This window comes from Delphinus delphis, chromosome 11, assembly GCF_949987515.2.
Source record: "Delphinus delphis chromosome 11, mDelDel1.2, whole genome shotgun sequence".
In the NCBI taxonomy this organism is placed as follows: domain Eukaryota; kingdom Metazoa; phylum Chordata; class Mammalia; order Artiodactyla; family Delphinidae; genus Delphinus; species Delphinus delphis.
The window spans coordinates 98,372,243-98,388,162 of record NC_082693.1 but is presented as its reverse complement, the minus strand read 5'-3'; the positions used below and the strand labels follow the sequence as shown (position 1 = coordinate 98,388,162).

Here is a 15,920-nt window from a genome sequence, read left to right as displayed (position 1 = left end):
TTTTAATAATATGTTGGATGCTGAATTTTATTGTGAACTTTTTTCTGCACGAATTATGATTTTGTCTTAATTTGTTAATGCAGTTTACTACTTTTAAAAAAATGTCATCCCGATCTTGCATCTCTAGTATAGTTTGTTAATAACGTGTTTAGGATCTTTGGATCGATAATGTCATCCCGATCTTGCATCTCTAGTATAGTTTGTTAATAACGTGTTTAGGATCTTTGGATCGATGTTCACATGTGAGATTGGCCGTTGCTTTTCTTCCAATAAACTTTTCAGATCTTGCTATCAGGATCATGCTGGCCTTAGAAAGAGTTCTGAAATGTTCTCTTTTTCTGCAAGAGTTTGTGTGTGGTTAGCAGTGTTTCTAAAATTTGGTAGAATCTGTTGCTGAAGCTGAGCCTGGAGTTTTCTCTGTGGAATTTTTAAAGATTCAGTATTTTAAATATTATAAGGTTTTATTTCATTTTGTGTCTTTTTTTAAGGAATTTGTCCATGTCATCTAAAGTTCAAATTTACTAATGTAGAATATTCACAGTATTCTTTTATGGACGTCTAACGTCCACGAGATCTGTAGTGATAATGATTTTCTAGGTGCTCTTTTTTCTTTATTGGTTTTACCACAGTTTTCTCAATCTAATGTATTTTTTCAAAGAACCAATTTTGGGCTTTATCTTTTGTGTGTGTGTTTTTTTTTAATATTACTATTGTGGTTATTTCCTGTTTAATTATTTTCTGCTCTCATATTTATTCTTTTAACTGTGGTTTTAAGTTCTTTTTAAAAACCTTCAACTGTGGTTTTAAGTGCTTTTCGTAACTACTGAAGATGGTGCTTAGGTCACTGGTTTTCTGTCTTCTCTTCTCACATGCATTTAAGGTAATAGATCTCCACCTAGGAAAAGCTTTAGCTGCAGCCCGCAATCTTCGACATGTAGCATTTTCATTCACATCCAGTTAAAAATATTTCTTAATTTCCATTTCTTCATCTGACCCTTAGGTATTTGAGAAATGTTATTTAATCTCTAAAATTGTGGGGATTTTCGAGTTACCTTCCTGGTATTGATATGTAGCTTAGTTGTACTGGGGTCAGAATATACCATGTGCGATTTCAGTCCTTCGAAATTTGGTGAGATTCGTCTCATGGCCCGGCAAAAGGACCGATTTTGGTAAGTGGTTCCATCTATACTTTAAAAGAATGCGTGTTCTGCAGTTGTTGGGTGTGTTGCTCTACATGTCTGCGTGGCAACAGCACTGATCAAATGCTTACTATCCTTCCTGATTATTTTTGTCTTATTTCACCACTCACTAAGAGGACAGACCACTGCATGCTGACCTTATGATGGCTCCAACCGCTGTGCAGATCAGGGCAGGAACATCCACAGGTGGTCTCTAGACGGCTGGCTGGGAGCGAGGGACAGCCAGGCACGGAGAGGGAGGGAGGGAAACTGACAGAACAGTCCCTGGAAACACAGCCCCTCCCCTCTGTTGCTCACAATGACTACTTAGCTTACTTAAAGGAAAGAAAAGAATCATCTGTCTGAGTGAATTTTCTCTTGCTGTTGCCTTCTTGGTCACCTGAAGGTCAAAACTAAACCTACAGCCTCACCTTACTTATTTTCTTTATGGCATTTACTACAACATGCGACACTCTTGTTTTCATCTGTTTGCTTGTTAACTTTGTCATTTTCATCAGAAGGTAAGCTTCACAAGGGGATACTGCTGTATCCCCAGGACCTGCCTGGTACATTGCTCAAGGAGGAAACTTAGGCTCAGAGTGGTTAAGCGACCTGCTCAAGGCCACGCAGCTAGCAAGAAGTGGAGGTGAGATCTGAGCTTGGATTGCTCTAACTGCAAAGCCTGTGCTCTACCCATGAAGCTCCCCTGGCCCTCCCCCGTCTACAGCCACAGTTTAGGCATTTCTGCTACATTTACTCTCTACGCTTCTGGGGAAGGAAGCCATATTTTTTCCCTCATTCATTCCCTTCTAATTAACCACAGCAATTAATCATTAAGCATTTACTGCTGTGTGACCCCGGGCATTAACCTCTGCAACTCAACTTCCTCATTCATATAATGGGATTAATACTGGAACAGACTGTATAATTACGATGAGGATGAAGTGATGAATATTTTTAAGGTGCTTAGAACGTCGTGTGGTACACAGAAAGCACCACACAGGTATCTGTTAAAGACACAAAACACACTAAGTGAGCACCTACTGTATGCCCAGCACCGTGGCGAGACGGGGAGCAAGAGACTGGGCGCGGTTCCCACGCACGTCCGTCAGCTGGGCTCACGATGAAGGTGTCAGAGGCTTAGAAGTGCGTGTCGCTGCAGCAAGAACACAGCCAGCATCAGCGAGTGTTCCCCACGAGCCAGGCACCACCCCGAGCACTCCACGCTCGTTTAGGTTCATCCTCCTACACACTCCTGGACGCTGCTGGTGTGACAAGCCCCACGTTAGTGATGACAGAATCTGCCCGCAGTTGCGCAGCCGCAGAAGGGGCCTGGGGCCCAGGCCCTCACTCAGTTTATGCTCTCAACCACCACACTATACACAGCGGCGGTGAAAACCAGATCCAGGCTGTAAAACACGCAAGCTCTCGCCTAACTGAAGTAAAAGAAGCATAACGCAATTTCATATATAGATGAAGAAGGTCCATTGTGTTGTTTAAACAAAAAGAAACGTTTAACTTAATGTTCCTAATTTAAGGCTGCAATTTAAGCAGGAATAAACAACTATCAAAACCTTCAGAAAGGCATTTCCATTGACATAACTGTCTTTGGTTGTGATGAGGAAAGTCTGACGGGTGAGTTAACACTGTAACCACTACGTTTACAGAAAAAGCTTTCCTTTAAGATTCACATACACTGTAGATGGTAAATCAAATTTATATTGTAAAATACTATCTAGGTAACATGTGACCCGAAAAATCCAAATAAATATATTAAAATGTGCAGGGAAGAAGAAAACAGATATTCTAGCATATAAATACAAGGGAAAAAATCTGAACTTTAAAAAAGGTTTTTAATTGATTTTCCATATTCAGGCCCCTGGAGCTGAAATTATCAGAACCTTGGACAGCACTGAGAGGGCCTTTTTCCTCCAAAGGACTGGTTTCGTGGTAGACTTTAAATGTTAAGGTACCTCCTTCCCTTCTCTGCATTTAAAACTTCTGTCTTAAGTTTACTGCCTCTCATACAAAAATTGATTCCTTTATGTGTAAACTTATTGATGGCGAAATATATCTATATATTTACGTCTTCCTCTTGCAAACAAAAACTGGCATTTTTGTCCCGTCACCTTTCTTTACTTATTCATCTTATCATTATTCATATAATTAAAGGATAGTGAAAAATCACTTAAGTAACATTTAAATCCCAGGTGTTGCTGTTAAAAGCAGATCAGTGCCTTCAGACGTTAACGGACACAAGATACCCATATGTAAAATCTAAATTTTTTGATTTAAGATTTACTAATTGGTGGCCCAAATGACCCCAATCATTCCTCTACCTCCCATTTTGCAAAATGGACATCCTTCAGCAGTTTCCAAAGCATGGTGGTTAGCTTCAGAAGTTACTGAACAGAAATGCGTCTGGCATTACCTTCCAAAAAAGCCATACCCATGAGGTGTATTCATATATATGGACACGTGGACAAATTCTAATGGTTTATTACTAAAACTGTGAAAATAAATACTTTTGAAATATTAACACCCACTATTAAGGTATTAAAGAAATCATTCTGCAACTACTTGACCTCGATGTCAAGCAGAAAAGCCTTTCTCTGCTACCTTTTAGAATAAAGCAGGCTAAAAAATTGAACTGCTTTGTCAGTTTGCTCTTGAAAGCAATAGTACGGTCACAAAACTTGCTGTGACCATTCTGTCTCTTTACAAATTTTGTAAGGCTGGCCTGCCTTTTTTTTTCCCCTTCTAAATGACTGATTGAGGTGGTGCTTTAATCCTCTGTAGCATGTAAAACAAGGTTCTCAGAAGCTCTAAGTCCGCTGGCAGAGGACAGGGAAGCTGTTGTGCTCAGGAATTAATCTGTCCAAAGGCATCAAAAGCTGCCACAATGCAGCCATCGGCATGTTTTCACTATGCAAGCCCTACATTTCCTATTTAGAAAACACATAACCATCACCCCATTCTGTATTCTCACAGGCTCCCTTTTATTTATTTGTGTTTGTTATTATATGGCTTCTACCGACATGTTTGTGTGATGCCACTGGTGTGCATACATCCATTGAGAGGAAAAAAAGAAGTGTCTATTGCAAACTTGTTAAAAGGAAAAAGGGACCCCCACTGCTTTTTCCCTTTGGCCAGACTTCTATTTAGAGAATAAGGTTTTAACTCTTTGTGTCCCAGAAGAGAATGACTTCTTCGTGCAATTTGAATTTTGCAAAGGATTCTTTACTGACGGAATGTCACAAATGAGAGAAAAAAAAATGTTATTCATAGATTATCACAGTCCTAGAAGCTGGTATTTCTTCAGTTATATAGAGGGCATCAGATCACACATGGGAAACCTTTTATTTTGTTCTTAACATGCTTAAAGCTGTTTTTTACAAAGCAATTTAAGTATGGCTACAGAAACTTAGGAGCCCTTTACTTTGGAACAGTTGGTATTTCTGTAGAACTTCTGGTTGGGTCTTTGTTGTTTTCATTTTGGAAGGTTCAACAGAAATTGTGCAAAATCTCACAAGATATTTTAGTTTAGTAACATGGCTGCTCAAGAAGATAACATGTTTTAAGCGTCTGCAGCAGGACCTCCCATGAGAGTTTTTGTGGATTATATTAATGATCTGGGTGGTTACAAAGATTTTAGTGCTCACTTAATCCAGTTCTACCTCTGAGTGTGTGTCTATACAGAGAGAGGTACAGACAGACAGACAGACACAGGTCAATTAACCTCCCACCTCTTCAAAGCTGCTCTCGCAATTCCAGTGAAGCCCTGGCCCAAACCGAGTGGTGCGCCTTTCCAAGACTGGGGCTTTTTAAACTGAGGAAGCCACGGACGAGCGTTTAACACTGTGGCCCGGCACACAGGGACGACCATGAACTATGCCTTCCCACTTACAGCCTTAACAGTGGGTAAGATGCAGGCATGGCTGGTAAACGTCACGGGTCTGGAGAAGCCCAAGTCTAGGGTGATCTGGGAAGGGAAGAGTTAACGGCCCCCACATTCCCTCACCCGCTCACTGCCGCCACATTCCAAAGGGACAGGGCTCAGTGACAACACAGCCCAGGACCTGAAGTGAAGAGGGACAGCCCTCCATTCTTCAGCATCTCTCGAATTAATTAACTGGAAATGAGTCTTGTCAATGTTTTGGAAAGGCAGAAGGGGTGAAAAGAGATTGCTAGAATTAATCACAGTGAGAAACTACTTCAGCTGCCTGCCACAGCCCAGAAAACCCCACGGGAAGAGACAATGAAGGGAAGGAGGCCGACCTGCCGAGGAGCAAGCGGACCCGAGCAAACTTCCAAGCCTTTGCCAAGGAAGGGACGTGCGCTCAACAAGAGGAATTTATTATCTGCGGCCACAGTAGGTACAATATATCACTTAAACGCACATTGTATCCACGGGGACAAAAGCAAACCAGACAATTACATTTTTAAAGCAAAGAAACCACAGAATACTCATGTACTTTCACTTTCAAGCTTATGCGCATTGAACTCTATTGTCTAAAAGATTCACGGGTTCTTGAATTTGTACTTAATAAATCTTCAAACACTCGCAAATTCACATACTGCGGAAGATGAAAAATCCATGAAACAGATTCCAAAAATTCAGAGTTTTGGATGGAGAGTTCATTCACTAAGAAGAAAAAAGAAACAAAACTGCAGATGTAACAGAGCCATTTACAAGAACAAAGGAAAAAACATACAGAGAATTTTGGTCAACGATAGAAGTAATGGAAAGAAACCTGAAACAACTCATTCAATATTATACAAGGAGTTTTCTGTTCTTTTCATTGCTGAACATTAGCTATCTTTTAAAGAAAGTCTAATTACTGCCAAAAACTTTTAGACCACGTGAAAATTTCGATACCATTTTCTATTTTTCCCCTAGAACGAGTCTGTAATTTCAACTATCTTAAGAAAATGGCAGCATAAAGCCTGAATGAAAAATTACTTGCAATTAAATTTAGAGCTTTCTTTGCCATCTTAGAAGGCAAAATTACTCCCATCCATGTTCTTATGAAGGAACTGTGTCACACCCAAGGTGATGGGGAAGCAGGGACCACTTTCTACAAACTGAAAGGGAATGACCGCTCCTTCTGGCATACTTACCAGCTGAGGTGTGTCACGAGTAGACTTCAGAATCAGCTTGTCACCCCTCTTCTCAACTTCAAAGCCCACTTTTTTAAGCAGGGACGCGTCTGCCAGGCCCTGCTCCTCCATCTTGGCAATCAAGTCTTGGTTTTGGCTATTGTCCTCCGTGAGGTTTCGGATGGCGAGCACCACCCACTGGGTCAGAACTGGAACCAGAGTGAAGGAATCTGCCAATGTACTTTCCTGTTTTAGAACTTCCCACGAGCATTACTGGAAAAGGAGGAGAGGAGCAAGCAACCCTAAAAGCCCAGAATCAACACATTTTTCTCGAGGATGTGCTATGAATACGCATGCAAAGCGAGAAATAATTAAAAAGTTATGACACGCATATATACATGTATGTCCAGTGTGTGTGTGTGTGTGTGTGTGTGTGTGTGTGTGTGTGAGATGTCCAGCAACCGGCCCACAGAGATACTGAACTGAATGAACGAACGAGGAAGCAAAGGCTTAGAGCAGTCACACCTGAGGTGTGTGAACACAAGCCTGTGTGCAGGACTGCACGTGCGCACGCGCGCACACACGTACGTTGGGTGATTATGTTACTGAGTCAGCAGGCCAGGAGTAAGAGCGCTACAGGATGAGGCATGAAGACGCCAGGCTGGAATCAGACAAGACAACCGTCTTGTTTAAAGTAAGCCCAGTTACAGATAAGAACTGTTTGCTGGGAGTCACCATGGAATTTCCCTCATTCCATATTTTAAAGATGAAGGAAGACTCTGAAGGATTTACTGCTCAGTCTGAATCCTTGTGCCCTTGAGAAAGCATCTCATCCTTGTGCCTCACTGTGCCCTGGCCCTAATTTTAAATGTTGTGCGCAGCGTCTTTCACAGCAGACAGAAGACACCTTACGAAGAATACAGAATCACTGCACTGTTTTCTGAAGTCTTTGATTTAGTTACCAAGAGCTGCGTGAACCTCACAAAGGCATTAAGTTGCGGCTAGATGTCCTTCTCTAAAGGCTGTATAAAACTGCTGTAGTCTTGGATCCAGGGACACAGAGAGATACCAAGAACAGTGGGCCTGGCACCCTCTGTTGGTTCGGAAGAAACAAAGTGCCAAGCGTGGAACAGACACTTTTTCCAACGAAAAGAGGGCCCCCTGCCCAAGATCAGATGGAAGGTAGCAGGAAAAAAGCCCTTTCTCCTTATTACCAGACGTTTCCCATGCAGGGATTTCTGATGCCAGAACTGGGGCTCTGTGCCCCCAAAAGGTATGAGGCGCGGGTCCTTCAGCTGTTGAGTCGGCACTCCTGATCCCGTCACGCGTCCCAGCACGGCGGTGAGGCTGGGGCCGAGACGCTTCTGGCTCCTCGTCTGGACACAGGAAGCCACAGAGAAAGGCCGCCATATACACAAAGAAAGTGTATCAAACTGTTTCCCTAGTGCAATAACCTCAGAGGAAACTAGAAAGTGAGCCTGAGACTAAAGTCAGGCAAATGAAACACAGAAATGCACCAGCTTCGCGTTCAGGAAGCATTTTGTGGTTGCTCCCTGTCAGTCCCTCCAACACAGCCCACACTGGCCCGCAGTCCGGATCACACTGGGGCCTCACACAGGAACCAGCTGCCGGCCGGCCCGCCTCCCCAGCTCCTCCAGGACGGGCCGCGGGGCTGCATGAGGAAGAGGACCAGCAAACGCTGTGGAGGAAACCACCCACTGGTCTCAAGAGGCTTATCATCAAAACCGCTCGGGGGTATAAATGGCTAACGTGTTCCAAAGGGCAAAGAATGGGAATTGCCGGCGCCCAGCTGATGTGATTCTATAGTCAGCCGCCCCCTTTAGTGCGGAAAGTGTTCTCATCTCGCCATTGCCTGTCATCCTCTCATGATAAAGCCCAGGTCCTTTAGAAGACGGTACTCCTTTCCTGGAGATGAATCCACACAAGTACTCACAACACGTAAAACCTAAATCAGGGCTTCCCTGGTGGCGCAGCGGTTGAGAGTCCGCCTGCCGATGCGGGGGACACAGGTTCGTGCCCCGGTCCGGGAAGATCCCACGTGCCGCGGAGCAGCTGGGCCCGTGAGCCATGGCCGCTGAGCCTGCACGTCCGGAGCCTGTGCTCTGCAACGCGGGAGGCCACGGCAGTGAGAGGCCCACGTACCGCAAAAAAAAAAAAAACCAAACACCTAAATCTGCGTTTCTCCTTCTTTGCCACATCACCAAACCCCCACTTTGTGACAGGATAGAGAATAAAAATAATGATCCCGGGCGACAGAAACTTCCAACAAACACATCAGTAAATTTCTCAACAATGAATCATTTGCTACAACTGATTCCTCATGCAGGACATCATCATTACTCAAATCCATTTCCTCACTTGTTGTAGGAAAAGGGGGAGGCAGTGATCATGAGAACCGACTGGCGAAGCGAACATCTGAGGGTAAATTTAGGCAAGCCTAGAGAATTCTAGTTCATAGGTATAACTCTCTAACACTAAATGACAGATGCAAAAAGCTGCTTCCTGAAGCTTCCTAACCAGGAAGCTTAAATATAATTGAAAGAAAAGGGAAATTCCCAGAAATGCATCGCAAGCACCTCAAATCTGGAGGGTTGGCTGGCTCTGTAATCGAGGAATGTGATGCCAGCCTTGTCACTGCCAGTTGCCAAACCCGAGTGTCTCTGGGGGAAGGAACCACCATGCAGAGCTCGAACTGTCAAATGGTTTCAGTTACAGGGCAAATAAGACCCCTGCAGAGGGTCCCTGCATCCCTCTGTGCCAGGTGCCCTTCACACCCCAGGCTCTGTCAACATCACCTCGCCAGGCCCCACCTGTCTGTCCACACATGAGGCCCTGCCCCGGGACACGCCTCCCCTCACCTGCCCCTTCCCCACAGGGCGCACAGCCGAGCTCACGCTCCTGGAAGCCCACCCTCTCTGTCTCAGCCCCCCCTCGTCACCAGCATAAGCTAGGCGCGCCTGCTCTGTATTTCCAAAACACCTCCCCCCAACCCCCGCCCTTTTTTTTTTAACTAGTTCTCATCCCATTGCACTTACTTATCTGCTTAGGTGTCTATGAGCTTCTCAAGGCCAGGAGCCACACAGAATCCACCTCTAGATCCCCAGCACACAGCTCGGTCCTGACACAGAGTGGATTCTCAATGTGTTTATTGACGTCATGTGAGCTATGATCATCTGTTTATATCTCTGTCCGCCTGAACACCCTGTGAACTCCTCATAAGCAAGTCTGATGTCTTATTTACCCTTCTGTCCTCCGTTCCAAGAACGGTGCTGGGAAATGTTTGCCTGATGTCCAAGTGAGCAAACGCTCTCTCCCACTCACCGTGTGCGCGTGTGTGTGTGCGTTTGTGTACGCGCGCGCAGGAAGGCATCGTGGCACTGTAGTGACCCACACAGGCTGTGCTTTTCCTTCTGCAGCAGTCCTTGGTGTGGTTTCCTGACTCAGGGCTTTGCAGGGTTGAGAGACTAGATGAAAGTAAATGCAACCTGGGCAAGGAAGCTGGACCGTGTAAATAAGAGGTCCATGACAACAAAACACGGGAGAATTCCCATGTGGACAGATGCAAGGGTGGATTTCAATCATGTTCATCTGCGGGGGTAACTAGCACATTTTGTGGAAGTCCCATAACGGTGTTCTAAGAAGTGTTTAGTATCTCATTTCTGTAGAAAAACTTACACGATCCCTGTTTTATATGCAGGAAAAAGGAGCACGGAAGAGGATGAGATTGATGACGATTTTCCTGATGGACAGACCCGCTGGGCCGCACGGCTTCAGGAACGGACGTGACCGTCACGTCTCCCACGGATGGGGCTCCTGGTACAGCCACCATATCAACAACCCAGTGGAAGTAGCACTGGAGTCCAAGGCAGCAAAGGCAATCTAGTCTTCTTCCGAAACCGGTATTGAAAGGGCAAAAGATGTTAAGTGGAGGGCATGGGAGGGGTCGGGGGGAGGAAGGCCACACAGCCACAGTGGGGTCAATGCCCTTCCAGAACTTTGAATATCAGAGATAACACACGAACAACAGTGCAACCCCCAACACTTTCACTTAAATGTATACAGTTCATATTCTTTGTAAGTGAAACTGATCTTATTTCCTCTTTAAGGAGGATTTCACGACGTGCCGCTTCACGCTCTTCTTGGGCAGATACCAAAGGTGTGCGCTACATCTCTACCCTAAACAAACACAGCATTTTGGGGTTTGTACTGTCCGCCTATAAATTAAATACCACACAAAGGTCCTCTAATCTGTCCCTATTTCCAGTGGGAACATTTTGGCACTAATGTCTAGGGTCTCCGACTTAATAATAATTAAAAAACCAAATTTCAATAGTCGTTGCTTTCATAACGTTTGCGTCGAAAAGAGAAGCACGGAGAGCCGCACCCCCGCCCCCCCCCCCCCACCCCGTCCCCGCCGTGAGCAGTGTCTGATGCCCAAGCCCGGCTCATGAATATGCACGCACGACTCCCCTCGTTAGCGCAGGAAAGGCCGAGCCTCCAGGGTCACAGGGAGATGAAAGCGTGCCCCGGTTAATATTCACATCACCCTCTTGTTCCCTCTCTACGGAGACAGAAAGCAAGCAAGAGTGGGGGAGAAAATTAAACATCTTCTAGAGCCTCTAATCCTTAACACTCGAAGTGCTTTATTGTCTGCTTGGCTTTAGAAAGACAGCTTCTAACGTTGCCATGGCGACTCCAAACAGAAGGCGTGAGCCTGTTTGCTACAAAACTGCCTTCAAAGAGCCCTGCGATCAGCACTACGGCGAGGGCGCGACAGTCCAGCCGCTCTTCATCAGAGCACGTGGTGTCTGAAGGAGCCCCAGAGACGAGCGTGGGACTGGGCACCTGGACACCACAGGGCCTGGTGAGTCCAAGCGACAAGTGGTCCCTGCCCCACCCCCCGCCGAGCACTCGTGTGGCGGCAGTGGTGCATCGGGATTCGGGAGGACGCGGGCTCCACGCTGAGCCCTGCAGCCTTGCACCAGGTAGGTGAGGAGACAGGACAGGGCAGAAGGATGTAGGCTGGGGGACTAACCGAGACAGAAAAAGAGTCCACAACCAGCAGATGTATGTGCCCAATTCACTTTTAAAGTCAAGTTAGGTGAGTTAAAACATTAAACCTGGAACTGTCTGATGAGAAAGACGCCACCTAACTTACAGTTATTGAAATCAGTGCTGCTTGAAGTCCTGCAGGTGCCCGGGACGCAGGCCCCGCTATGACAGGGACTCTGCTCTGGTCACTGCTGTGTCTAGAAGGCTGCTGAGAACAGGGGGTGGTAAATTATGGCCCGTGTTTTTGCATGGCTGCAAGTTAAAAGTAGTTTTCATATTTTTAAATGGTTGGGGAAAAAAGTCAAAAGAAGAATACCAATTTCTGACACACAAAAATTATTTGCAGCTCAAGCTTCAGCATCCATAATAAAGTCTTACCGGCACACAGCCATGCTCATTCATTTATGAACTGTTTACGGCTGCTTTCACGCTGCAGCGGCTGGGCTGGTGAGTTGTGATGGAGACAGTATGGCTAGCAAAGCCAAAACTGCTGACTAAATGCAGCCCTTCACAGAAAAGGTTTGCAAAACTCTGGCCTAGAACATGGAAGGAACCAATAAATATTTGTTGAATGAAAAAATAAGCTTTTAAAGGAACTGGTACTGAAAAACTTAAACTATTTAAATTAAAACAATTTAAATGATAGAAGATTTTACTGACTTTTCAGGATATATATGTGTGTACAGACAAAACTATACGCGTAATATCTGTAAATGGTGTTTTATATATTAATATACCTGTAGATGTGTAATATATATATCTATATTTAATATAAAATGTATAATATACATATAACAAATATGTCTACTATACATAATATCTACGTTTAATTTTGCTTCCAGGATATTTTTAAAAATTATTTTTAGACGACAAACCCGTTTATGGCAAGGAGTTTATGGCAAACTTTCCAAAGCGTACTACTTAGTAGGCCACAGAACAGACGTCAGAAACATTTGATGAAGTTGGTCTGAGAACAGGACGCCCCATACCAGGCAAGACCGTGTCATTAGGCTTCCACGAAACCTGTCCTCTTCTGCCACATCATGACAAGACCTCCCTCAAGGTGAGGATGCTTAATAAACAGCTTCCACATCTAAACTAGTACCTTCTCAGACTATGGTAAAACTGCGTAATTTTTCAGACTGCAAAGCAGTAGTCGGGTTTTAAATGTTCTGAAAATGCTTTACGTTGCTGAGAACCAAACACTTCAAAACATGGCAATTTCTGTCAGCCGAAGGAAAGAAAGGACGCGGAATGTGACACCGACAGGATGACTTCTCCTGCTGAGATAACCAGCTCTGCTTCCCTCCCAGCCACGCGAGTCGGAGAGACTGTGCACCTCGGGGGCCACGCTCCCGGTGGGCCCAGGTCTCCGACCCCGACCCCGTCTGCAGGCGTCCTGACCCACCTCTGCCCTGCTCTTCAAGTATTCACTTTCTGAGGAGAGAAGAAAAAAAAAAAAGGCATTTCCCAAACGGTTGCCCAGGGAACCCCAGGCTCCAATGAGGCTCTGGCTGCTGCAGGAGGAACCTGTCCAAACACGCCACAGGGGGCACCTGAGTGGGGCGAGGCGGGGGCAGAGGAGGGAGGGCAACTTACCTCTGACATGGGGCACAGACAAGAGAGGGTCCTCGCGGAGGAAATAAACCTGAAAAACGCCGTTAGTGTTCCTGTATGAAGTGCCAACCACTTCTGCAGAGGCCAAACTACCTCCAAACTAAGAGACACTTCACTGCGCAGTAAAGCGCATCCCAGCTCTGCCTTCATCTGCAACGATTCTCTCAACCTCCACGTAAGTCACTCAGTTAAACTACGCACTCTTCTCACTCAGAAAACTACAGTGGAAGTCTTCATCGTGCAGACCGTGCACCTGGCCTCCTCTCACGGTGCTGGAAACCAGTGTGTGTTCAGTAACCAGCACAAACCACCCTTTGGGCTCCCTCTTCCTTCTCCAAATTGTTGGTCTATCTGATGTCTAATTTCCCTCTGCACTTTTGCAATTTAATACGAGGGCACATCTGTGGTTCAAGTGTTTCAGTGCCGTGCCGATGCGGACTGTTCTAGGTTTTGTAGTGTATCCTAACAGCATTCATAAATCAATGTATGTGTACGCTCTCATTTGCCAATTAACGGCTAATCGTTAATACCGAACACGGTAGAATAAACCCCAACTAACAGCAGAGGGTGGGGGAACAAATAACTGGCAGATCTGTAAACTGCAGGTCACAGTCCGAAGAACGTAAGACAACACTGGTGTTTAATATGTCCTACAAGGAGGAGAGGCTTTCAGTCTTTATCGAGGGAAAAAGTCATCTCAGAAACACCACTGCTTGGAAAGCCGAGGCTGCCTTTCGGTCTCTTAAATCTCTAGGGAACTAGAACATCAAAGAAGTGGTACAAAGGCCCAATAAAACACTGCTGAATCTGACAGAAATATCCTAACGTATATACAAGGGTCAACCAGAGAAATGTTGTCTCTGTGCATAACCTGTTTCTTAAAGATTCTGGAACAAAGGCTCCATTCACTGTCCTCAGTATGCACGACTTGCTTTCCGTCAACCCAACGTCTAAAGGGAGAGATGAGCTGGTCCCAGCTTGAAGGCCCCTCTCGGGAGCCTGAGCCGTCCTTCCATCTTGCCAGGCCCGTCAGCATCATCACGTGGGCGAAGAACCGCGGAACCACGGTCCTCAGCCTGGCCCCTGGCCGGGATGAGCCCTCTGTCCTTCACGAATCCCAGATGGCTAAAGCGCAGGCACCCAAGGCTGGCTGCTGCCACCCCGCCCAGCGAGCCTGTCAGTGTGGCGATGAAGTAACGGGAAGACGACACCCGCTCGGGTCCGCAGCCACCACGCGCTCCCCACTCCAAGGCGCCTGTGGCCGAGCGAGGGCTGGGCTTGCAGGTGCCTCACATCCACAGGGTTTTGTGGTAAAGGATCCTGCGGCGCCGAAACTGATTTTGTCCATTGCGCATTCTGGAGTCATCTCACTCACCACCTCAAAGCCGGCGTGGTAAGGGGCAGCCCGTCTGGCGTCTGCCACACAACAGGTCTCAGATCAGAACCAACCACGGCCACTTCTAACTTAAAGCACAGGGCCTGGGGCCACCAAGCGGTTCCACGTGTATCTGGGGCAGGGCTCTAACGTCACTTCTGAGACTCCGCAGGAGCCACTGCGTGTACCGTGCTCAGCAGAGCCTGGCACATGCCGGGCATGTAGCAGAGGCCCACGATACGGAGCAGGGCCTGTCCCATGGGGGGTCGCCCTCCCCCTCTCCTGGGTCCCCGCACGCTATACTGTCACCGTGTCATCCTGAGCCCTTCTATGGAACGTGTGCTCACCTGTGTGCAGGGACTCCGGGCTGGGCCACTGCAGCTCCTGGTGCACACAGGAGGAGGGAAGTTTTAAACACCTCTGGATGAATGCTCCCTGGTGCCTGGCCTCCGTCCTCTAACAAGGGCAGGCACCCCAGTTCTCCCGTCAGATCTGAGCTGTACGTGAGGCATCAGTGACACATGCACACAGACCCCACCCCGCGCTGCACAGCCTCAGCCTCTGGGCTGCAGGGGAGACCTCCTGAGGGATAGGCTTTCTGGACACAGTAAACTTCTCAAGGAAAGCTGCTGCCCCCGAGTCTCAACCCGCATCCAGGGGCACCGCCGGCAGCAAGCTGCACTTGGCGATGGCGCACAAGGTATGACATAATCTGAGGTCCCTGGGCTCTGACGACTGAGAAGCTTATGAAGAGAAGCCGCACTTGGCGATGGCGCAGGAGGTGTGACGTAACCTGAGGTCCCTGGGCTCTGACGACTGAGAAGCTTATGAAGAGAAGCCGCACTTGGCGATGGCGCAGAAGGGTGTGACGTAACCTGAGGTCCCTGGGCTCTGACGACTGAGAAGCCAGTGAGAGCCCAGAAGAGACAGCCCACTCAAGGCCCTGGCAGCCAGGTAGGAGGATATTTCTATAGTGCTCTGTGCTCTTTGGAATAAAGGAATCGCTGGCTTGAATGAATTTCTACCTTCCATGTAAGCAAAGCTTTGCCAGAGGAATTAGCTTAAGTGTCTCTCATGTAAGCCAAGACTGCCAGTTTATCTGCATAAAATAGTAACAGTAATAATAAAAAAAGTAATGGCAGCAGCGGGCGTTATCACCTGCAGAGTGTACAACACGTGCCAGGGGCTGTTACAAGCACTCACAGAAAGTATTCAACCTTCACAAACACACCACCTGCGGGAGGTGTTAAAAACCCATTCTACTGATGAGAAAACTCATCAGACACAGGAGGCTGAGGTCCTGTCCGAGGTCACACACCTGCAGTGGGCGGGCCTAGCTTGGATGCAGGCTCCAGCACCCACCCCGCTGCTCCTAAGCCCTCCTCAGGGCCCACAGCCGGCGGGAGGACACTTGGGGGAGGCCCAGTGCGGTCCTTCCTCCGGCCAGTCTGACCGCGAGCTTCTGAGCTCTGCCCACACGACAGCGAAGGAGCAGCAGGTTTTGTAACACTTGAAACAGACCCCCTTTCTCGTCAAAGAAATCTCGAAAGATAAGCTCTCAGATACCAGTCAGAGTG

General features: G+C 46.9%; 1 protein-coding gene across 1 annotated transcript in view; it reads right to left on the bottom strand.

The window, feature by feature from the left end:
• Positions 1-4,467: 4,467 nt before the first annotated feature.
• Positions 4,468-15,920, bottom strand: part of ATXN10 (ataxin 10) — a 152,956-nt gene continuing 141,503 nt past the window's right edge. The window contains exons 11-12 of the mRNA XM_060025818.1: positions 6,300-6,487; positions 4,468-5,823 (exon numbers count right to left, since the gene is read on the bottom strand). Of these exons, the coding sequence (XP_059881801.1) occupies positions 5,821-5,823; positions 6,300-6,487 (191 nt within the window). The 3' untranslated portion in view covers positions 4,468-5,820. The remainder of the gene's footprint in view (positions 5,824-6,299; positions 6,488-15,920) is intronic.